General features: G+C 37.9%; 1 protein-coding gene and 1 long non-coding RNA gene across 6 annotated transcripts in view; one reads left to right on the top strand and one right to left on the bottom strand.

Moving 5' to 3' along the window:
- Positions 1-9704, top strand: part of LOC110134552 (uncharacterized) — a 59512-nt gene extending 49808 nt beyond the window's left edge. For both annotated transcript variants that reach the window (XR_002313104.2, XR_011488133.1), the window contains 3 exons: positions 1970-2150; positions 7607-7740; positions 9350-9704. This is a non-coding gene — a long non-coding RNA (uncharacterized lncRNA). The remainder of the gene's footprint in view (positions 1-1969; positions 2151-7606; positions 7741-9349) is intronic.
- The window catches only part of MDFIC (MyoD family inhibitor domain containing), a 93751-nt gene that overhangs the window by 52458 nt on the left and 16124 nt on the right, over positions 1-25169 (bottom strand). For all 4 annotated transcript variants that reach the window (XM_020889128.2, XM_070468611.1, XM_070468606.1 and 1 more), the window contains exon 3: positions 20699-20821. In XM_020889128.2, the coding sequence (XP_020744787.1) occupies positions 20699-20821 (123 nt within the window). The remainder of the gene's footprint in view (positions 1-20698; positions 20822-25169) is intronic.

Below are 25169 nucleotides of genomic sequence, written 5' to 3'. Positions count from 1 at the left end.
AAAAGAATGGTGTTCTGTTTTCCAACAGTAGACAAAAATACACAGATAATAACTGGAACTAGTTTAAAAAAAAAAAAGAAAAAACACCTAAAACTAAGATTGTTATCTTAGCACTTGAAGATAAAACAGTGGGTTAAAGTGCTCACTAGCTATAAACTTATGTTTTCTTTGTGGTACACATTTTCCCCAGATATTTATTGAACATCTCTATGTATCAGACAGTACTGGGACTAAATAGAGGTGAAAAAAGAGACTAAACATTAAATGACAAATAAGAAATAGAATATGCAAATTGAAATGATGATAAGTGCTATAAAAGAAAACTACTACTATCAGAGAGAACAATAACAGAAACTATTTTGGCCTGGATGCCCAGGAGTGGTATTTCCACAGAGATCTGAAGGGGACAGGGCCTCACAAAGAGAATTAATGGGGTTCCAGGCCAGGCTAACAATTTGTGACAAGCCCTGAAGTAGAAGAGGGTTCAGCACATCGCTGAACTAATGGGAAGCAGTGTGGCTGGAGAATATTTGCACAGCCTTTTGGACCACGTATTTATTGTGTAATTATTTTATAAACAAATACATTAGAAAAATCATAAACTGTGCTTCCATAAAAAATTCCTGGCAATATTTTTCTAGATATTATGCTTCTTTACTATATAAGCCATTACTATGGACGGAGGAGCCTGGTAGGCTACAGTCCATGGGGTTGCAAAGAGTCGGACACGACCGAGCGACTTCACTTTCACTTTCACTATGATAAATTATTCACTGATAAGACCACTCTCAGTGTAACTGACCAGAAGTTGGCTTAAAACTGTGAATCAAGACACTCTCAATAAAAGGGTTCTTAGAAAGTTACATAAAGGGGCCATCAACTGTATATAAATGTAAAATAAAACAACAATTTGGAATATTAGGAAACATTTATAGAAATCTTATCCTGTAATTACCTGCCAAGAAAGAGACACATAAATCCATTTTCCTGAAATGTGCAAATCTATTTATATTGAAATTGGGTGAAAATTGTTCTGAGGCTAGAGAGAATAGCATGAATTATTTGAAGTTCTTTAAAGGTAAAATGAATGGTTGTGAGGGAATCTTGCTACTATCCTCATGAATCTGCTCAGATTTTAGAAATAATTCTATCACTCTGATTTGTACTTATCTTCATATTTTATTCCAATTTCCTAAATCAGATTTCATTACTCAATTAAAACACAATTCTCAAGCAGTATGTCTCAACCTTTTTCTAACTCTACAGGGTTTATTTGAACAATATACACGCACTAGTAACATCTTGGTGAGGTTTCAAAAAGCACACTCTTCCTCCAGGAACTGTCCTGTCTCTTGCCTTGCACACTCCACTGGAGAGTCTGAAATCTAATACTGGAACCACAGATGGGTAGAATGCTGACCAAAAGTGATTTTTATCATGAAGGCAAACTCTTAAGGAAGACCAAAATGGGCAACTGGACAGTGAATTGAATAAGTTTATCTACCAGGGACCCTTAAAATTTCTCTTAATGTCTAGTAATTATTTTCTATTAATATGGACTTTCAAATCCCACACTGTGGTTTACAAATTGCAAGGGGTAACTAGATATTTTCATTGATAATGAAAGATAATTTTCAAAAATTATAGCCCAGCTTCTGACACTAACTAGTTGATTACCTTTGGAAAAAATGTTTACTTCTTTCTGCTTACTGAGAAAACAGAGGTAAAATGAAGGCACTGAACTCCAAGGTATCTTCCCTAACTTTAATATTATAAGATTATAAATCCATGATTCACTATCGACATGTAGAAAAACAATGTATATATGACATGGTGGCTAGAAGCTAGAAAACAATCTTGAAAAGGCATCAGTTTAAGTATGCACCTCATTACAACCTTGTCATTTAAAATCTAAGCCACCTAGATAATATCTATTAACATGGTTATTAAAATGTTCTTCTTTTTCTAGAGAAAGAAGCATGAGGCGGGGAGAAGGTATGACACGGTAAACACAGACTTTCATTGGGAGCAAGATTAACCTGAAGGAGTGGTAGCAGCGAACTCTTCCACGCACAGCCAACAAGGACTCATCTAACAAGGTCCACAGCTGCGGGGTGCTACTAGTGACGATGGTAGGGAGCTAACAGGAGGTAAGATGAAATCTCTTCCTTTTTTTTTTTATCTCCCCCAAAATTGGAAAACTAATGAAGAGAAGAAAATATGGAAATAAGTACTTTTCTCTGGTTGGTAATATTTGGTTCATGACCATCAATGATTAAGGGGAAAGGAGGCTGGGTCTGTGCCCGTCTTGCCATGCAGGTAGCTGACTGCCAAGAAGCGCCCTGTGGTCAGAATGCCACTTGCCCTCGTGCTCTGCTATGCCCGGTGCCCAGGCTCTGGGGCCTCCCTGGCTTAAATTCTCTAGTGCATCACTCTTCCGTTGTTTATGAGGGTGGGAGTAACACAGCTGCTCAGATTCAGAAGGTGGAGGGATCTGATGGTCTAAGCTTTGTGTATGCACACTTTCCACTTGCCCTCTTCTTCTCCAGTCCAAATTTCACCCCAGACTCCAAGAGCCCTGGTATTTCCAAAATCTTAAGCTTTTAGTGAGTAATAAATGTTGTACTGCATCATAAGAGTACGTGACACTTGGTTCTGGCTTTCAGTGCTACTAAGTCAGTTATTATTTTTCCACCTCCTTTCCATATTCCAGAAAATTAACATTTCTGACCCATTGTTGTGTCCTTGTCTGTCCTCTATGTCCTCAAATTCATGTCTTTTTAAATATTATTATTAATTTACTATCATTTAAGGGATGTTTCCAAAGAAAAAGGATATATGTTCAATGTGCCATGATGAACAAAACATGTTTTATTTTTTAAAATGAACTGAAAAAGACTCAGGGAAAGTTGGTAAAATGTTAACACTTGTTAAAACTGAACATGGTTGGTATCTTTGTATTTGCATATTGGTCCCCATTTTTAAAGTAGTTAATTTAGCATGAAGATAAGTCAGAATTCCATTTATTAAGCACATAAATCCACACAGAAGTGAATTCCTATTGATTAGTAACATAGGTAGAAGCACCATTTTATATTGAAAACACTAATACAAGAGGTAGTACCAGGAACGAAGGACAAAGAGACTATTCTTTCTGTAGAAGAATATTCTCCTGTATGGGTCTGCTGGTAAAGAATCTGCCTGCAATGCAGGAGACCTGGGTTTGATCCCTGGGTTGGGAAGATCGCCTGGAGATGAGCATGGCAACCCACTCCAGTGTTCCTGCCTGGAGAATCCCCAGGGACAGAGGAGCCTGGCGGGCTACAATCCATGTGGTTGCAAAGAGCCGGACATGACTGAGTGCCTAGGCACAGTACAGCATTCTCTTGTGTGTATTTCTTATCTGATTGAGAGGCTTCATTTATTTTAAAATTAATACTCAGTTTTAAAGATAAGAAAGAGGGAGGTGGGAGAGGGGATCGGGATGGGGAATACATGTAACTCCATGGCTGATTCATGTCAATGTATGACAAAACCCACTGCAAAGTTGTGAAGTAATTAGCCTCCAACTAATAAAAATTAATGAAAAAAGAAAAAGATAAGAAAGATCTATGCAGTGCACAACTTCTGATGATCTATTTTGGGTAGTTATTTTTAGGATCATATGAAAGAGGCCACGATATTGAGTAACTTGTCTCTACCCCTGCTCCAGGATAACCAGTGAGAGAATCCAGAGAATCACACACCATTTTTTTTTCCTGGTCCTTTCCTTAATATATTTCTGGATTAGTCTAAAAATGCAATTACGGAAGAGATTCCATGCTTTTCAAGGCATAACTCAAACGGGTCCTGTGTTTTGACCTTTAACCCAGGGACGAGTTACTCTCATCATTATTATATAATACTCACTTATAAACTTAGACTTAATATTTCCATTTAGATTTCCATGTTTGACCCTTTACCAACCTCATGTGGTAGTGAGGGAAGGGACTCCTTCCACCTATATTCTCGAGATGCAGAAGCTGAAGCTGGATGGTGAGTAACTTCCCCAGTACCAGGCAGCTAATGGGTTTTAGGCAAGATTAGAATCCAAGTCACAGGACTCCACCCCTGACTGCTCCCCCCCCACACACAGCCTTTCTCTGAGCACCACTGTTGCAGGCTGCTGCTCTACTACCAGAAGGCTCAATCCTGTCAAGATGGAGCTGGGAGACAAAATCAGTCAAGATTTTGACCATTACTGCATTTTCACTCTTCCTCCAAATGCTTTGTCTGTTTAGAATTTGAGAGTCAAGCTAACTGGCTTGCCAAATATATATTTTCCCTGACTTTAAAAAAAACCACTATGCTATGTTTATATCCATCATCAGCTATACCTCTAGTTCTTCCAAAGTCTTCATACATAATCATTCATTGTATGTGAGATTTCAGGGTTAGTTTGCAAGGCACACTAGAGTGGATTCCATCAGGCCCGACTAAGTGGAAACTCTCAAAATTGAAGCAGCCCTTATGAAGACTTATACAAATTAAGTCATCTGAATAAAGAAACTTCTTTATAACATTCTGCAAGGAACTAAGTTTCCACCCCCACACCCCACACCCAACCCCCCATACCCCGGCCAAAGGACCAAGTTTAATATTGGGTGCCAAAAAAAAAAAAATCATAGATATACACTGAGGGTGAAGATGTACATAGTAATAAGCCTCTTTTCCAACAGAACATCCACACTATTTTCACATTTGTATTAATATTCGAAGAAGTAAAAACAACACTACACCTACAACTAAAAGGGAAAAGAATAAAACCACCCTGAAATGATTTAACAATATCATCCTTACCCCCTCAAGAAATGTTATTCTAGGACTATAAACTATCCATTTTTCAACTCATTGTAATTTAGTGTTTCATACACTAAAATGGACACTAAAATCTGTCATTATTACTGACCAAGCTATAATCGCAGCTATTCAGCTTGTCAGAACTGTAGATTCTGACTCTGTGAGCTGAGTTATCCTATTTTGTTTTTTAGGTCCAAGAAGTAGTGGTTGGGCTTTTGTTTGTTTTTAGCAAAAAAAAAAAAAAAAAATGCAGAAAATGAATACTCCCACATGTTTGTGCTTTTAGCACATTAAATATGCACTCTGAATGGTTCCACATAAATATTTTTACTTTAACACTGTAGATGTCACCAGAAAAACAAACTAAATTGAACAGTTCTTCCCAGTGAATATTGTAACAAACCCTTCATTTTCGGTAGGCTTAATGGGGACAAGGGACTAATCATGAACTCAGTGTTTATCAAAATAAGCAAACCTGAGAAAGACAATGAGGAGCAGAGTGATGAATCTTTGGCTAAGTAATGGAATCCATTTCTCAGGAAGAAAACTCTTGAACATATTTAAAATAATGATGATGAAAGTGAAGCATTTATGTGTCTCAAAAATTAAGAGTTGATGGTAAACTGCTTGCATAGGATCTTCTACTACATGTATTAGGTATACTATAGCCTGATTAAAGTCCATGATAAAATTGAAAGCTTTGAACAAAGTCCTTCAAGGTTAGAATGATTAGGTTTTCTACTGTGTAAGTATGAATATTTATTCCTGATAGCAAGATAGTTCCTTCCACAGAGGTAGTTTCTTCATTTTTACTTAATAAAGTCAATTTATTCCAAACTCTGTTCCTTCTTTCCTCATTCAGAATATATTTATTGCATAAATCTAAGTTTTCTTACTCTGTAAGTGCTTATTTTTCTGGAGTAGGTCTATTATGCAGTATTTTGTAAAGGGTTAATGCATAATAACTATATAACCAAACCCTTTTGAATGCTTAAATATTGTGATACTGATTATTTTTATACAAGCAAATGATTATTATTTGGCTTATTGGCTACAAACAATGGTGCCAGAAGTTGTATAGAACTAATGTTTTCTAAGCAGGGCTATAAATATTTGCTATTCTTCTTCTTTATGGTGCCCAGTTCTAAGTAGCAAACTGTGAACTTTTATATACTAAGAATGGTTTGAAACTGCCCCCAATAAATCTTCTCAGTCTTAAGCTACACTTCCATACCATTGAAAGAAATAGCTGATGTTGCACAAAGTTTTGAAATATACTCTTTTCCAAAGTATTTGCTTCATCAGCAATTTATTTTAACATACACATCTCCCTCTCAAAGAGAACTGAAACTAATTATGTATTGTCCCAAATGCAAAGATATCACTGATACCATATGAATTCATATATTATTAAAAAAGCTGATTTCTTTTTTTTTTTACTTATTAATATGACTCTTAGGTAAACTATCTCCATTATAAGAAACTTTGGTCTACTCAAAGAACAAACTCTAGCTATAATAATCAGGGCAATATTCTTTCCAATATATTTATAAACATTTTGCTACAGTGTTTGGAAGGCTGCTTATTCCAGAAATTTTTAACTAAAAATGACAACTTATTCTAATTCAGGACTGAGTGTCTAAAGAAGATGAAAGACACAAGCATTTGTAATTCTTCAGAAAAAAACAGGCAAAAGGATTTTCAAACTTGAAATACCTGACCCACATAATATAAACCTTGATTTTGATTTAATAAATGTCAAGATTCCTAAGATACACCATAATTCCTTACTGTCACAAATTTTAAAGTCTTTTCATTGTGCCAGTTAACAAAGGCTACATGGATAAATTATAATCATTCTTACCAGTGTTATAAAACTTAAAGGGTTACATAGCACAATTAGAAGAAACGCATTCTGAACGATGTGAACGTCTCTTGAGAAAACAACTTCCCCAAAGGCTTACAGCTAAGCCAAGTGGCCAGCACCTGGGCTCTCCCCAATAGGCAGCCATATCCATCAGATCCTCTGGGTCTTAGAGTCACAACTTAATAATAATAATAATAATAATAAAGTCTTTAAAAGTAAAAACCAGCTTATTGTACAAACTTATTTGTTGTAGGGCAACACATCTGATGAAAACTTTAAAAGTTCTAAGTATGAGCTGTGCCTCAGAACTAATTGGGGAGCTTTTAATAGTTATGATGGCCCAGACTCCCAAATGATTCTGAGGTCATTGATCTGGAGTGTTTTTAAGCTAATGTGGAGATGAGAACCACTGCTTTGCACACAGGAGTATGACTGTAGAACCACATTCCCGCCCATCCACATCCCCGAGACGTTCAGCTTCCATTATTAAGATCTTTTTTTTCCCCTGCAATAGGAAAACACCTATATTCATACCACAAAAAGAATGGTAGATGCCAAGATTCTCTGCCTATCTCTTGGAATGAGAACAAGTTCTCATGGAGGCAATGAGTAAATAGTTCTGAAAATTAAAGCCATTTTCCTAAGATGTCAAGTATATATTAAGCCTAGCAATTGCCTTGAATTTAACAAAGATGACATTCCAAAGGAGTACAGTAGGTTGCAATTTTCCCAACATTTTTTCCTGACCTAAGACAAAGGCAGGATGCAGTCATGTCATTCATAGTGGTAGAATGGCAATAAATCTCAACTAGGAAATGTATTAGAATTTTCAGTTTGGAATAAGCTTATAATCTGGGAAAACTGCCATTTCCCCCCGTGATTTTAATGCATTCTCTACAGAACCACAAACAGCACAGTCCTTAGCCTTCCCTCTGCTCCCCGCCAACGTGAGAATCACTGCCAGGTGCTCTGAAGATCAGTTCTGCAGCCCTCAGCACACTGCTTGACTTTTCTGAGCTCAATGTCATCTACAGGTAATAATATTTACTCCACCTGCCTGATAAAGTTGCTGATAGGCCAAGTGAGATCATCAATATGAAAAAAATTTCATTAACTGTGAAAAGCTCTAAGTAATAACATTGTTACTATAACTAATAAATAGCATTCTTTGATATGCATTAACTGTAGACTGAGAAATTAGCTCCTTAAGAGAAGCAGAGATAGTCAGTCCATCTCTTAAGACAAATTATTAGAGCTTAACCAATTCAAAGCTGTCAGTCTCCTACAGAGAAGCTAAGTATAGTCAAAAGGTACCGATTTTCATTTATTCAACAATTAACATGTACGTACTGGGAACCGACTCTCATGCATGGCCCTGGGCTAGACATGGTGAGGGCTACAAAACTGAGTGAGATGCCAATTCTGCCTTTAAGGAGCCTTCAGCTCAGTGACAGGGAAGAAGGCCATCCACACAGCCACTACAACTTTGAAATTAATGAGTCCTTTAGGAGAGAAGAAGATAAACACTCTGCAAATCCAAACAAGGGAGAAATCACAGATGTCTGGCTGGAGATGTGGAAAGAGGTAACTCACGTGAAGCTTGGGAGAAGGAAATCCTCAACAGGGAGAAGGAAGAGCGAGGGGCATATTTTGGCTAGGAGGAAAGTTCATGAAAGGAAGTGGAGGACAAAGTAAAATTTATTTATTACTAGAGTTCATCCAAAATAATTTACTGCAAATTTATTGTTATCCTAGAGTAAGGCTAATTGCTGGGAATGCAATGTAAAGCCAACAAACATTAGACATGTAATAGCAACAATCAATTATGAATTGTGACAAGCATTAGGAAGGAAAAGGTGCTAAGAGAAATAGGGAAACCCATTTCAGTTTGAGTGGTGTGGGAAAGCCTCCTTTTGGAAGTGACAGTGAAGCCTGGAGGGAGATCTGGAATGCAAAAGCCCAGAAACAAGGATACTTGGAGCATCTTAGGGACTAAAAGAAAGCCAGTCATAGATACAGAGGCAGGGAGAGAGTGACAGGAGGAAGAATAATTTCAAACTAAAAACATGTCCTGTCAAATTTTCAGGAAAAAAAAAAAAAAGGACTGAGAACAGATCACTGGACTGAGAAAAGTAGCCTATAAGAAGACTAATTTAGCTGTCTTTAACTATTCCATGACAGATTAAGTTAGGTTAAGGTATTAGCTATATAGAATTGGTTTTGAACACCAGGAGCTGATACTTAAATAGAACATTAAATGCCTCAGTGATGAAGGAGTTAGGATACAATCTGATTCCTTATAAAACAGTGCCATAAAAAGGCAAGGATGGACCACAAGTGGAAGTAAACCAGAAATTGTGTATCTAGTAGTAGCAGAGATGTATCAATTGACATTAGAGACCACATATTTATACCATGGGCTTCCCTGGTGGTTCAGACGGTAAAGAATCTGCCTGCAATGCAGGTGACCCCAGGTTTGATCCCTGGGTTGGGAAGATTCCCTGGAAAAGAGAATGGCAATCCACTCCAGTATTCCTGCCTGGAAAATTCCATGGACAGAGGAGCCTGGTGGTCTACAGTCCATAGGATCACAAAGAGTCGGACACGACTGAGCAGCTAACAGTTCCACTTTCTTTCATTTAGACAGAGCTCCTCTTCCTTCTACACAACATTTCTGGTCTATGATCCATAGCCCTTGGAACATGAAGTGAGAAGATGGATGGTATGGTTGGCTATCGAAGTTTCAGCATAAGTTTGGCAGATACTGTATAAGTTCACAGAACTTAGGGGATATTAAAAGATCATTTGCAACTCCAAGATGGCCATGAAAAAATGGTAGGTGAAGTGAAGGAGGAGATGAGAGACTATGGGGAAAAAGTAAATCGTTAGCAGGTTAGGCATAATTAAGGTAAAGTGTAGGAAGAAATGAGAAAGTGAATTTCTGATTTCAAAATCTTAGAGTAGATCTCATTGGTGGCAAGGTCCAAGGTGTGTCCATATTTGTAAGATGGCTCGAGTGAAACAGTTAAAATGGGCAAGAAATGATGTGATTTCAAAGAAATTAAAAGAATCTCTACATCAGTCAAACAAGGGAAGCCTGACTTAGAGGACAAATAAGATACTAGTTAAGCAAGCTCCGGGAGGTGATGGACAGGAAAGCCTGACATGCTGCAGTCCACGGGGTCGTGAAGAGTTGGACATGACTGAGCTGAACTGAACTAAGCATAGATTATGCTAGAAGCTAGAGCTGAAGGCATGAATAGTCACAACAATATTATACCCAACACACGTTTACATAACAACCAATGTACCACCAACACCCCTCAACCACCTTTCCAGGCACCAGACTGGCAACTAGACTCAAATTTAAAGTTGAAATGATGAAAAGATTTTGTAGCCTGAAATTAGCTGTTCACCCTTCCTTGAATTAGTTTGTCTGAGTCCAAACAAAGTTCAATTTCATGGCAAAAGTATTATTCAATCCTCTATTTTAAAAAAAAAAGACTCATATGCGTATTTATATATACATATATAGTCTTTGAAATGTGAAAAATTAAAAGGAATCTTTTGTTTAAAAAATTAAAAGGCAAGTTGTGCGTATCTAAATAAACACCCAATGGCTTTTGCTCTGTTTCTTTCAAAGAGCCAGACCTCAAGTCAACCCCCTGAAATTGGCTAAAGTAAAAAAATATCGAAGACTTGAATATGTAAGAATATGGGTTTAATTTTACATTCCCAGTACTAAGTTTTCTTATTCAGAGCTATTTGGGTAAGACTTTTAGAAGTTTCCTGCATATAGGGGAGGTACAATGAGACAAGCCTAACTCAGAGGACAATGTTAATCACACTCAATCACTATTCGCTAGGTGTGCTGCTGCCACTGGTGCAACCTACATTTTCATTCCACTTTGTGATTATAACAGCACCTTGGTGATGTAGAAAGAATACAGAGAAGATTATCTGCAAAGAAGGCCTCTAAATATATGACACATAGATGAATCTTTTTCATAGAGACAAGCAATGTATGGGCAGCATCCAAAGATGAGACATACGGTCTTATTATCATCACATCAGCATGAATCAATTATTTGTGACATTTGAGATTGTGGGAATCTTTTTCCTTAAATCTCCCAATCTAAGTTCTCAAGAACCATGGAAAATGTATTTAATTAAATAACATGCCAAAGCAGAACAAATTTCTCCACCCATTCTCTTCTCTGGTTCACTTAATACAATTTCACCCTCTAATGCCAGCATCTGAGGGTTTTAAAGAGAGATTTCCCTGACTTCTGTGTCTCCTGCTACAGAACCCAGGGACTTAGGAAGAATCTAGCTTTCAGTAGAGAACCATGGAGTTCAGATTTACCACCGAGTCCTAAAGGACTCTTTAAAGAATCACGGGACAAGTCACAGTATTGACTTCCAGCTGTGTTATGGTGAAGAGTAATGGGGCTCCTGAAAGGAGTGGAGGGGAATTCCATCAATCTGCTCCAGCCCCTCATTCTCAGCACTGAGCCTTGGTAAAGCTGGAGCCAGGTCTCACCCTTTCTATGGCTGGATAAGAGCTGGGAAACACTGCCTCCCTTCTTTCTGGCAGCTGTTTTCATAGCTGTATGAGCTACTCATGCATGGGACTAACAATTTATCAACAGAAGTGACAAGTCCTGAAAAAAAAACTTCATTCTTGAATTTCAGAAACTTACTAAAAAATTACAAAATGGGCACAAGGTAATATTTTTTGCTTACCAAAACTAAATCCTTGCTCTCTCAAAGCTTCATGGGCCCAGCTTCATGGGCATGTGACCCATGCAAGAGCATTGAGCACCAAGTTTAAAAGGACCCGTGCACTTGGTTTAATGCTCTGCGGTTTCCATTATGAAATTCATAACAAGTCTTCCACAAGGGGCCCTGCGTTCTCATCTTAAACAGTTCTCCACCTTCAAAATGACATAGCTGGTCCCATCCTCTTCAGACCCTAAAGAAAGTGGAATCTCCTGGCTTACATGGGACCTGAGCATTTCCTACAGGTAACTGGGATCTAATGTAGCTTTGGAAACTAGTCCCTTAACCTCATCATTTTTGCTGCACAGGAGAATTTTCTTTTTAAAATATTATTGCTTTTAATCCAATAAGATAATTCACCTCAAGGGAAGAAATGCAATGCCGAAGAAAGTATACACACTATTAAATAGAGTCTTCTTCACCAGTATATCCTCACTCAATTTCATATTACTAGAGCTAACTCTTGTGAGGAGACACCTTCCATTAAGAAAAACAAATACACACATATATTAATTTGACACACACACACATTGATTAATTTTATCTTTTTTTTTAAATTCCAATTCTGTATGTCTACTAGATGGAGAAATCCTTTGAAGTGAAGTGAAAGATGGGGAAGATTCTTTAGAATCTACCAATAAAGATAACCACCAACTTCAAATCATGTTTATTATTTTTCACTCATTTCAGAGTCCTCAGCTGTATTCATTCAGAACAGCTGACTGATGGCAGCACAAAGGAACAAAGACCCAGGGCTAACCAACTGGCTGCCTTATCCCAAGCCACTAGGCTATTGTGAGAAATTCAAGAGATTTAGAAGCAAGAAAAACACAGATAAAGCCCTAGCTTTGCCGTGTTGATTGGTGGAAACATGGATTTCTGTTTCCTCACCTGCCAAATATGGCAATTTTTACGAAGCTTTCAAATTCTCTTCCCAATTGAAGTCTCAGATTTAGGAAAAGCTATTTCCACCACCTATCCTCAGGTTCACACTGAGTCCTTTGTTCTCACCTCGGATTGTTCCACTTCAGAAATCTTTTAAGTTCCTATTATCCGTCTTCTCTTTCCACCTATCCCATTCACTTACTGCATCTATACCAACTTTTGTTTCTTAAAAAAAAAAAACAAAAACAGATATCTTCAGGGATTCATTAGTCTCACTGGTTTTTCTTTCTTATTTGGAAGAGCCTTCCAGTCTTTACTTCTTTCCCTACCCATTTGAGATTCACGACCCATCACCTGAAGCCCTTGTTGGACAATGTCCTTAAACCCTTTGCCCCAGAGTCCTTTCATCACAACTATCATTTGCCCAAACTAAAAACCTTGGTCTCCTTTCCAGCTCCTGCCAGCCCCTTACCCCAGATGTCTTACTGATTGAAGCTGAGTCCACCTACTTCCTGCAACCTCACCTGCCACTCTACCCCAGTCCCAGCCACCTTCTTTTCTCAGCTGGATTAATACAATGGTCTCAGTTGTTCTCTTAATGCCTTCAGTCCTTACCATTTTAAACTACTGAAAAGCAATCATCATAAAATATAAACTAAAACATAAATTTGAGCCATTTCTACGTTCCACACCTTCCACCTTCCCTTAACCTTTGTTAACAGATTCTTTCCCTCCATCTCTTCACTCCTCATCTAACAATTTACATCCCAGCTTACACAAAACTTCTCCACCTCTCCTCAAACTGGCCACCTTCTTTCTTATCTCTAGACCCGTAGGTGCACTGTTCTTTAGGCTTCCAACACTCTGGCTCCACCCCTGCCCCCGCTCTGTCTGAGTTGGCCAACTCCTTCAGGTGTCATCTCAGACATCACTTCCTCTAGAACGCCCCCTCGGACCTTCTTCTACCTGAGCATGTTTCACAGATGTGAACACACAGCCACCTGCAGTTACTTATCATAGCATTCAAAACACACACTATCATTTCAAGATGAACAGTATGTCTCTTCCACCAGACTAAATTCTGAATGTGGAGACCTCTCCTGTATCATTCGTCACTGTATTCAACACAACACAGTTTCGGCAAACTATTAGCACCCTATTGTAATGCAACCAATTTTTTATTCAGTTTTCGAAGTTATACTTTGATGCCTAATCCTGAAAATTCATTATAGTAACACGTTGTACAAGCATTAATCTCTGCATAAATTCACAGAGTGTTCAGACCCAGGAAGTCTGAGGTTTGAGAACTAAAATTATCTAGACCGCAGTATTTATGGTCTTGATCACTGAAGTTATTTATTTCTTCAGTGGTTAGCATTTTCACGGTGGTCTCTAAGCTAGTTCCCAGGCCTCAGCTCCTCCCTCCAGTTCAATGAACTTCCAAGTGGAAAAAGAGTAAGTCTGGTTTCCTCACTGAGCCCTCGTCCACCACTTGTACTTCAATACCGTCTCATCTCACCCCCAAAAGATCAAAAGACTTTAGGAATGTCTGAAAATCTTAATCTTTAACAAAAGAGCAGTAGGATGTAAAATGGAAACTGAATGAATCATGGTATTTGATAAAGCTGGAAAGTGAAGTAATAAATAACATTAATAGGAATCTAAGAATAATAAAAAATATATTTTATAGATACAAAACATAAAAACTAACTTAGAAGGACAGAGAGAAATATGAGAAAGAGAAAGAAGAGAGAGGAGGAGGTGGAGATAAGGAGAAAGCAAGGGAAGGAAAAATGAAGGAAGGAATGGAACTGAAGCAGTCTCAGACTTTTTCTTATAAATAGGCAAGAAAAATAAGGAATAGGGGGAAAGGCTCTAACCAAAGTGTCATCCCTAACCACCTCCACAGACAATAAACCTTATCCAGAACACTGCCACAGTTCACTTAGAATGCTTCAAAAGAGCCTTATCAATGAATAGCAGTCAAGCTTAGGACTTGATAGCTTTCTATCATTAGAGCATCTGTGGAACTTGAAAGTTAATATAAATGAACCAGGTGTAGCTTGGGAGTAAGAAGGGAGAGGTGTGTGTGTGTGCTCAGTCATTCCTGACTCTGCCACTCCCCAGACTGCAGCCCTCATGCTCCTCCGCCCATGGAATTCTCCAGGCAAGAATACTGGAGTAGGTCGCCGTTTCTTTCTAGAGGGGAGCTTCCATACCCAGGCATAGAACCCTTGTCTCCGGCAGGCAGATTCTTTACCACTGAGCCACCGGGGAAGCTTACCTAAGAAGGGGGTTAGAAGGATTAAAAGGGAAAAGGCAATGATTCAGACTGTTCATCATAGGACCTTAAAGCTGAAATAATAGAAGCAAGATGGGTAAAGAATCTCTTCCCTCCTCTCATTAATTCAATACACTTAAGTAATCAAGCATTTATTAAGCATAAACCATGTAACAGCAACTGTGCCAGCCTCTGTCATGAACATAAGTATTAATGGTCTCAGAAAAACCTGGTCTCTGTATCCAGTATGTCTGGACACATAACCCATCACAGAGAGTGGAGAAAAAAGCCCTTATAACTGATACTAGGGCCCAAGAACAATCATAGTAAAAACTGATAAATTCACTTGAGTGTTTACCCACTTAGCTCTGTGCTAATCAACATGCTGAAGCTGAAACTCCAATACTTTGGCCACTTCATGTGAAGAGTTGACTCATTGGAAAAGACTCTGATGCTGGGAGGGATTGGAGGCAGGAGGAGGAGGGGATGACAGAGGATGAGATGGCTGGATGGCATCACTGACTCGATGGACATGGTTTGAGTGAACTCTGGGAGTTGGTGATGGACAGGGAGGCCTGGCGTGCTGCGATTCATGGGGTCACAAAGAGTCGGACACGACTGAGCAACTGAACTGAACTGAACCAACATATAATATGCATTTTCTTATATAACCTTTAAAATAGTACAATGAGGCATATAGAATTAGTACCTACATTCTAAAAATGAAGAAATACAATCTCAGAGAGTTTAGGGAACTGTCTCTACACCAGTACTAATGATGCATCCAGGGTCTGAACTCTGGCATTCAGCTTCTACTGCTCTCCAGGACCCTGAAGCTAAGGTACTTAAAACAAAACATGGACAATGGCTCTCCTTAGCTTTTTGGGCAGAACTCAGATGAGCACGGGGTGACACACCTCTAGGAAAGAGTGTGTCAGGGAACTTGAGCTCCATTCTAGAACAGTCTAAAATGGCTGTCATTGACCAATACATCATATATGGGAAGCCATCAGAAATGGCTTATGATTATCCACCCAACCCTGAAACCAAACTATGAGTTGGTTTTGGAATAATTGATGGTTAAAGATTCCTCTCTATAGAACAATTAAAAGCATCTGAACTGTAGCTACATAACCATTTGGTCAGCATATTGAATAGGATAATTTTTATGAGAGACAAATAGAGGACTAAACACTAAGCATGATGGAAGTCACCATGACTTGCTCCCAACATAGACTCCCACACGAAGAAGCATGAAGTATTAAGCAAAGAATCTCCAATTAACTATGAAACATAACAGGAAAGTCATATTTCCCAGTCCTATTGGGTGGTACTTATGGGAGGTGGGAGGAGAGCTTGTTTATGCCTCTTTTGTATAAAATGAATTCTAAAGAAAACCAAATAATACTGTGATGTGCGTTCAAACATGAGTGCCACTGAAAAGATTTAAATCCAAACCTCTCAGTTTTCTTTCCTTACATTTAAAGTTAAAAATGCTCCAAGTATATAAATAGTACACCTGAGTAGTCTCTGCTTTTCAGTATTTTACATAGAGGAAGCGTTCTCTAATGTAATGAAATGGTATTCATTAATGGGTGATCAGCAATAAGTTAGCGAAGGTTGGTAAAAGAAATGACAGTCCCTAACAGCAGAGCCTCTGGATGTTGTGAGGAAACTCAGCGGATGCCAAGGGGAGGATTTCAAGTAGAAGCAAGAGTGAAAAAGCATGACATACCAGCTCAGTAAAGAGGAGGCGACTGTGAATTAGAGAGAGAGGCTTGTGTTTTATGACCAATTAAGTGCTTACTATTAGGAGAACTAAAACCTCTTCAAAATGAAGAAATGGGTTAAATAGAATGGGGATTACCCTTTAAGTAGAGCATTCTAACTTTGCTTCAGATCATGGGAATTCTACAAAATCACAAAGGAGAGAATTAGCTGAGCAAAATAGTTTCATTTAATGGGAAATTTATTTCGGAAGGGAAGCTAAGGAAAATTTCTGGAGTGAAGTAATGACATTTAGAATTAGAAGACGTTTATGTTAAAAAGTGATGTCCAAGGATAAAGTTAAGTAATAAGAATTTTCAGAAAGACCTAGAAAAATCTGAGACACCTGAGGCACTTTAGAAAGAAGAAGAAAAATGTAAGCTCTCCATAGGAAATAATTAGAATAGTAGAATTTGACCTAAATTAAAGGAAAATTTACTCATGCCTATGAGTATAGGCACACTAACACAAGCACATGCACATACACTCTCAGATACACTCCTTCCTACCTCAGAAATACCCCCAAAGACTGAGATCAAAATGTTACTTCTATTCCTTTTCTAGTCTAATTAAAACATGAAATGTTGCCTATTGCCTGTTATCAGTTTATGCATATTATGGGTTAAATAGAAAAATTAGTATTAATTGAGGATGTCACTTCACTGCAACATTTATTCCACCAAATCAGAGGACTAGTGATTATTAAAACATGGCATAACTCCAAATTATATACTGTCCCACATATGTCAATCTGAGGGGAAAAGCCAGTGTTAGCCACAGAAAGAGACTCTTACAAACTCTAAAATGGAAGCCCCATTCCAGAAATTAAATACCAGAATATTTTTCTCAGAATACAAATGCCTTTTAAATTGTAAAACGAATAAAAAAAATTATTAAAAAACAAAACCCTCCCAAACTTCCTCACAAACCTTCTTATGTTTTTAATTCTTTACTTACTTGATTTAGACTTTTTTTAAACAAATTTCAGTGGTTGGAAATATCTTTTTAATTTAAATTTCATAAGAAACAGAGCTACTATGCACATCCCCTGACCAGATTGTGTGTGGCCTATTTATTCAAAATGTTTGATTCCATATGGATTTCTTCTCTTTATAACTTCAAGAAAGGATTCTAATAAGTTAGCAACTCAAAGACAACTGATTTGAAATCCAGACCTTGAGAGCACAGTCCCTCAGGTCTGCCACCTGCAATGTTTTCTAGAAGGACCAGGGAAGGCTCACAAAGCTGGAACTTCTGTTTAGAACTTGCACCAAGTGGGAGCCACAAGTGGGTGGTCCACTGAGGTCAGGGTTAAAGTTCACAGAATAATTTGGAAATTATTCTCAGCTTGGATCTCGTTTATGAGGCCTGAGAATACACCCTTTAATTAGAATACAATTTCCAAAGCAGCCACTCCCTTGACTTTCCAGAGCCCAGTTATTCTCAGAAAAGTAAAAACAGCCTCGTCACACTGACAGCTAACAGTCCCCTATAAATTATGCCTTAAGTGTCCAACAAAAAAGGCAGCAGGCATCTGGGACAACAGAGATGTTAGCTGCCAGCCCTCACTCACCACTCTCAAGAATAGATAGAAAGAAGTTGCATTCAACAGCAGAGTCACTCCCCTTTGCTTCTTGCTTATGCAGCTGAACTGTCCCATGGAAGCTTGGAAAAAGAGTGGGTTGCACATTTGAAAATGTTCCCACACCCCAGCCGGCCTTATTTTTCTGATGATCCCTCCATCCAGCCAACCTCGCACTACAGTGGGAAACTAAAATCAATTCCATGAGAGCCAGCTGTCCGCCTCTTCCACGGTGCTCAGGGAGCCATGCAGGACTCCTGGCACAGGAGCCCGCCCCGGCCTGACTCACGCAGATGTTCCCCTCCTCCCCACGCAGCTCTGAGCCACAGCCTTCTTTCCAGGGCTATTGTTATTACAAAAGATGCACTAGGCCCCCCAAAAAGGTCTAGATGCTGAAGTAAGAGGAAAACACACATCTCTCTAACTGCAGGGTTAAGAGAGACAGACGCTAAATGACGCAGAGACGGCCAAGGACTCAATGGGGAAAGCTGAAGATGGAAAGTCAGGCTAGCTTAGCAGACTTCAGTGTCTGGGAGTTGGAACAGCAAAAGCTATCAGATTATCAAACTTGCAGATGCTATCCAGACTTGAGTTGGTTTTAAAGATGACATAAAGTGTTCCATTTTGGAAAATCCACATATCAAATGTTTCTGTAGACCCAACAGAGTAGCCTTTGTCTAGAGAAGTGTGACTGGGAAAATAACAAAAATGTAGTTTCTGAAATCTGCCATCAGAATTCATAATCCAAAGTCACCCACAAATATGTGGAAATTCTTGGCAATTTATGTTTTGAGCAAGAGCAGCATTACTGTCTTTGGCCATTATCTTCTGATATCCATTCATCTGTCAATTTTCCCAGCCATTCTCTCAACGGAGGTAATAAATCTCTCTCTCTGGATTCTTTCAGTATATATTAGTATGTACCTAGATAGTTGTTCCTTATTACTCCAGTACCCCATGATACAGGCTGCATCATTATCTCAATAAAAAAACTATTTCATGCACTTTACAATATTTTTTATCACTGTCCATAATCAATACAGACAATAGAGAGAGGAGTATGTTTTAAATCCATTCACTTTAATAGTATGAGTTCTGTGGCTAAAATGAGTTTCATCAAATAGCACTAAAATTTTTTAACACAACAACATGACTCTCCATATCCTTATGCAATGGTGCTTATATTTTAGTTTTTGTCCTAAGAGTTCTTATTCATGTTTTCCAAGTGTGGACCTTGGGAAGGGAAACTGGTGACATAAATCAATTAATGAAATACACATACTTAAAATTCTATGAATATGGGGGAAAAAAATAAGCAAACAATCATGCCTCCCAAAAGGTAAAGTTAAAATTGTCTGTAAGACCCTGTCTCATGCTCTCTGGTCGCTGAAAAATCACAGATAAAATATGCCAGTATCTTACACACCCTTAAGTTTCACAATAGCAGCGTCAACATTTAGAAAGAAGACAACCAATATATGTTTTGGAGATAAATATTTACTTGAAATAATTTTGATTCTTTGGAGAAAGCTGAATAAATCTTGTTCCTCACTAATTTCTGAGTTTCACTTCCTTTCTATTCCCTTCCCCAGTAGAAAAGTGTAAAAAACCAAAATAGTTCTAAAATTAAACTAAAACACGGTCACTTTTAGAGCTTTTGCTTGAAAACTTGAAGTCTCCTTCTATAGTGTTTTTATTTTTATTTTTTTCTTCTACAAAGTTGGCTTTTTCCTTCTACCTGTTTTTTTCTGTTTGGTTTCAATTATTCAAAGTAAATGTAATAAGTAACACAAAAAAAGTTTCAGTATTATAGAGTTGTCTGAAGAATTAAAACAAAAAATAAATAAAAACAAATAAAAACAAAAAAAAGTAAAGTACCATTTAATTCCCAGAATAAAACTTCTCTGTCTTCTCTGAAAAACTGAAAAGTGACGTGGATAATTTGGTTACCATAAATGATAATTTCAGAGGTAGTACTCCTAAGGCCATCCAGGCATGGCACAGCACAGTGGTGTTCTTTCTATAGATACGTTTACTACAGAGAATCTTTCACTACATGGCCAATCCATCTTGAACCCACCAGGGGGAATTTAGTGGCCAGAACAAGCGCAACTGCCATGAGCATGAATTTTGAATAGCACTTAACAGATACTGGTGTTTCTGGACATTCCCAGAGTAAAACAAACTAAACCAAAGCTTCTTACATATTCTACAGAGCAACTTTAAGAAGAGGAAGAGAATAAAAAGAAGCTAAGTAGTGATAAAAGTGTTAACTGGGAAAAACAGTTTGGAGTCACTTGGCCAGAACAGGGACCACATGGCGTTGCCAAAATAGTCCTCACTGTCCTCTGACTCGTCTTTATCTTTTTAGTTTCATTGTCTGTTTATACGTAGAATTGTCCAACTTCTACTTACTTGTTACTCAAGAAGGGATTAAGTTTTGTTTAAATCTCTCTGAGAATGTATTCCAAAATTTTCAGCTTAATACTTCCTTTTTAAAGACAGGATGAAAGCTGGCAGACAATATTATTTATACTCTGCTTTTACTTCTATATTTTAAAAGACTCATGAAAAACACTTTCAGGTAAGTTGTTGATTTACAGATTTCTAGTAGAATTATATGAGATGATTAACTGAGAGCATATTATTACAGTCATGTCCCTGAATCACTCCAATTTTCTCCAAAAATACTTACTTCTGATGAGTTCATCATCCGAACAATTTCCCCAAATGGACTGGTCTTGCATCTCTCCATGTGTGAAGCAGCTATCAGTAGCTTGAGTTATCTCTCTCTCAGTATTTTCTTTATCGCATTTTTCTAAATTAAAAAAAAAATGTATTATCTTTAAATGTGACATATTTTTCTCTGTTTTCATTTCTACAGATTTTTTTCCCCAAATGCTTCTAAATCTGCCATAATTTAAAGAAATAGGAGCAATATCTCTACTAACCATTGCATACATTATTAACTCAATAGAGATTTACTAGCATCTACTCTGTGACTGCGCTTCAGAAGCAGCACTAGTGGTAGAGAACATGCCTGCCAATGCAGGAGACTTAAGAGACACAGGTTTGGTCCTTGGGTCGGGAAGATCCCCTGGAGGAGGGCATGGCAATCCACTCCAGTATTCCTGCTTGGAGAATCCCTTGCACAGAGGAGCCTGATAGTCTACAGCCCATAGGTTGAAGCATCTTAGCACACACACATGCACTTTATAACTAGCATTGAAGAAACATTTTACTGTAAAAACTGTCTGTTAAGATTACTGTAAACAGGTCATCAAAACATAACAAATGATCTGCCATGTAACATTTCTATCAAGGATGGAAGTGAGTCCATACATGTAGGGCAAGGGTGGCAGGAAAAGCATCAATGATGAGAGATTTATATGTGAGTTTATGGGTTCTCCAGGGAGGAAGCCAATGAGTAAGGAAAAGTAATGTCTTATTGGGAACATAACTTAAACAAAAAGCTGACTATAACACAAGGTTAAATGAACGTTATGAGAGGTATAGAGCACTAAAGAGATTCAAAGTAAGAAGATACTCATCAGAATTCAGAGCTCAAGAAAAGCATGATAGAAAATGGTGCATGTTGGATAATCTTTAAGATCAGCAGGAATTCTCAAAATAGAGATGAGAGAAAAGCCATTCCAAGTGAAAGAATTGCAGGGCAAACTCCAAAAGCAGACACTTGGGCAAAAGTTCATATTTTCTGCACTGTGAACTACTTAAAGAGGGATATTAGGAAATAAGATTGTGAAAGTTTGAACAGGGACATGCTATGGATATTCGCATGCCAAGGTGAAAAATCTGGACCTGATTTTAAAGTAAGAGAAATAAGTGAGAGTAGCCATGGTAGCTTTGTGAACTGTCTAATCAAAGCGATACATGGGGGAAATGAACAAACCATATACACACCAGAGGTTCTCAGTCCTGACAGTACTTTAACTCACTCAGGGGACTTCTGAAAAAATAGTTTCCTGGGCCTCATAATCTAACATTCTACTTTAATTTGGGAGTGGGGGACCCACGTGATTCAATTGTCCTTAAATCCGTAAGAATCACTGGAGGATGGATGCATCTAACAGGGAGAACAGAGTAAGGGAAACTAAAAGGGAGACTGATGAGAGTTTTGTCAATTGGGTAAGAAGATGGGAAGGGAGGTAACTGTGAGAAAATAACTAGAGGATTCACAGACTATCAAAGAAGATGAGAGCTGGAGATGACTGAGTTGTCTTAGAATGGATTTGACTGGGAAAACCTAGAGATCAGGAAAATAATTTACAAAATACATATTTGTATATGTATCTATGTATGTATAACTGAAGCATTCTGCTGTACAGCAGAAATTTGAAAAAGGAAACAGCAACCCACTCCAGTATTCTTGCCTGGAAAATTCCATGGACAGAGGAACATGGTGGGCTACAGTCCATGGGGTCACAAAGAGTCGGCCATGACTGAGTACATCGGCACAGCAGAAATTAACACAACATTATAAAACAACTAAACTTTTAATATATTTTTTAAAAAATAAAAATATATATTTGTATATGGTAGATATTTGAGCACTGTATTATGCAGTTGAATATACAATCAATTACAAAACACATCCCAACCTTCATGGACTGTAGCCCAACCAACAGTCTAGTGGATGAGTTTAGTTTTGAGCATCTGAATTTGCAAGTCACAAAGTTATAGCTGAAACAAACAGTCATCTTCCTAAACTTGAAGTCATTCAGATGAATTCAAATGAATAGGGTCATTAAAACTGTAAGTCTGTGAAAAGAAGAGTATCAGGAGGGTTCTATACAATTAGAAAGGAATCAGAGAAGGAAGAAAAACTAGATGATGTCAAGCCATGAAAGCAAGGAAAGGAAAGAGATTCAAACAGAAGTTGTTAGTCAACTGTATTAACATTTCCAGTGGAAGGGAAAAAAAAAGTTCTGCACATGCAGAAATTTCTCCTGTACCATGGGGATTTCACAATTGAAAAGTTCTACCATAAAACACATTTCAACACATGAAAATAGACGGACACTCAGGAATTAAGTCCAGAGGCTAAGATTTCTGAATTAAAAAAATAGGGTCTTCAATGCTAAGTATTTTTAGAAAGCAAAACTGTATTCAGATAGCAGTAAAATATAAATTAGAACCATACTAAACCGACATGTTCTAGATTTATGTAGCATTTACTCAGCATTATTCTAGGGAAAATGTAACCTTCCTGAGATGTGTTAGTTTCAATTAAAATATTGACTTTTTTAAACAACTTCTGAAGTTTTTCCACTGCTACAGTCAACCCAAGGCCTTTCTGAGATGATCAATAGAAAAGATTTTTCTAGTAGGTCTACACAGGAACTCTCTCCTCAGCAGAGTCCTACATTCCTGCTGCTCCTGTTATGTAGCTGACTGCCGCCAGGTGTCATGCTAGTAGGCTTGATTCAATTAGTAACTCTAATTGAAGCTGAATGAAATTAATTATATAATTTTGAGCTGTTCAAGTTTAATTCCATTAAAATTAATTCATGAAACCAGGGCATTATGAAGCAATGCTGACTAAAAGAAAATAGGTATGAATAAAGCCTCTAGACACACTTGACTCACATTTGAATCAAGTCCAATATTCAAGTGCTAAACACAGACCCTCTCAACTCTCCATTGACTAAATGAAAATGTCATGTGGCTCATACACACAGTTTTAGTAGTGACCCACTGCTAAGAAGAAAACAATGCTCCTCCTGCTCTGAATATTTATTGAGACAGTTATCTTTTTTTTTTTTTTAAGTTTCCTTATCTGTGAAATTCTAGAATTAGATGATCCCTTGAGAGCTTTTCAAGTTGAAAAAAAAAGGAAAATTATCATTCTCTGTCTCATTATATTCAAGAAATGATAACTATGTAACTACTATTAAGTCACAATCATCAATCTACCCAGCATTGCCTCCTTTGAAAACTAAATGTCCTTAAGAGTTGGTCTCAGGCTTTTGCTATGATCATTAACACTCAGAACCAAAGCAAGGCTCAGAAAAAACTCCAAATTTAAACTGACTCACCAATTCTTCACTCTTATAAACTTCTGTGACTACTTGACTATCATGTTTTTTAACATACCTATTTTTATTTTATTAACACATCTTTAATATTAATGGAATACAAATATGGCAGCCTCATAAACGGTGTGCAGTTATATCTAATATTGAATAAATGCACTGAGAGAGAATGAGATTTAACTGGTTACTGCAAAATGGGCACCATGATGTCCAGCCAATCTTATTAGAAATTTCAATAGGTTTGCATCAGCCACTACTCATTAAGAGGAGAAAATAGCAGTTTCTAATAATGGATTTCTGTTATCTGTTTACATTGCCTATCACTTCTGAATTACAGCAGCAGAAGCCATGATCCTGGTTTAATTGATTCCTTTGTAACTTTATGAAGGTTTGTGGGTGCAATTCAACTGCTATTTGGGCCTGAAAGATATGACAGGCCCACAAAGATTTGCCAAAGAAATGTTTGATATGATGTCAAAGGCAATCAAATAATTTCAATGATGCATAAAATCAATCTATCTTTCTACAGATTTCTGTATATACATCCTTTCCTCCCCAACTATATATATACAAGCACTCTTTCCCAACTTAGTAACTTTCTCTTAAAAGGGGATCTTCGTCATGTCAATCGTGCTGTTCTTCCAAGCCACTGGCTCTCTACTACAGACCATGTTTAACATAAAGATGCACAAGTCCCAACTCTGGGGTCCCAATTTGGGTGATATGGAGAAAGAAGGGCGTCACCATCATATATGGCCAGATTTGAAGGGGACTGTTTTAGGTAAGCTCTTTGGTACTATTCAATTTAGAGAAAACTTAGAAAGTGTTAGTTGCTCAGTTGTGTCCAACTCTTCGTGACTCCACGAACTTAGCCTGCCAGGCTCTTCAGTCCTTGGAATTCTCCAGGCAAGGATACTGGAGTGGGTTGCCAGAGGGAATCCTTCTCCAGGGAAGCTTCCCAACCCAGGGATTGAACACGGGTATCCTGAATTGCAGGCAGATTCTTACCATCCAAGCCACCGGGGAAGCCCTTCTGTACTGTAAAATTTAGAGAAAACTTAGAAAAGCCCATCAAATACTAAACTATAGGCCTTGCTTCTCATCCCCTTGTCA

This window comes from Odocoileus virginianus, chromosome 1, assembly GCF_023699985.2.
Source record: "Odocoileus virginianus isolate 20LAN1187 ecotype Illinois chromosome 1, Ovbor_1.2, whole genome shotgun sequence".
In the NCBI taxonomy this organism is placed as follows: domain Eukaryota; kingdom Metazoa; phylum Chordata; class Mammalia; order Artiodactyla; family Cervidae; genus Odocoileus; species Odocoileus virginianus.
This window is presented reverse-complemented; position numbering and strand designations above follow the sequence as displayed.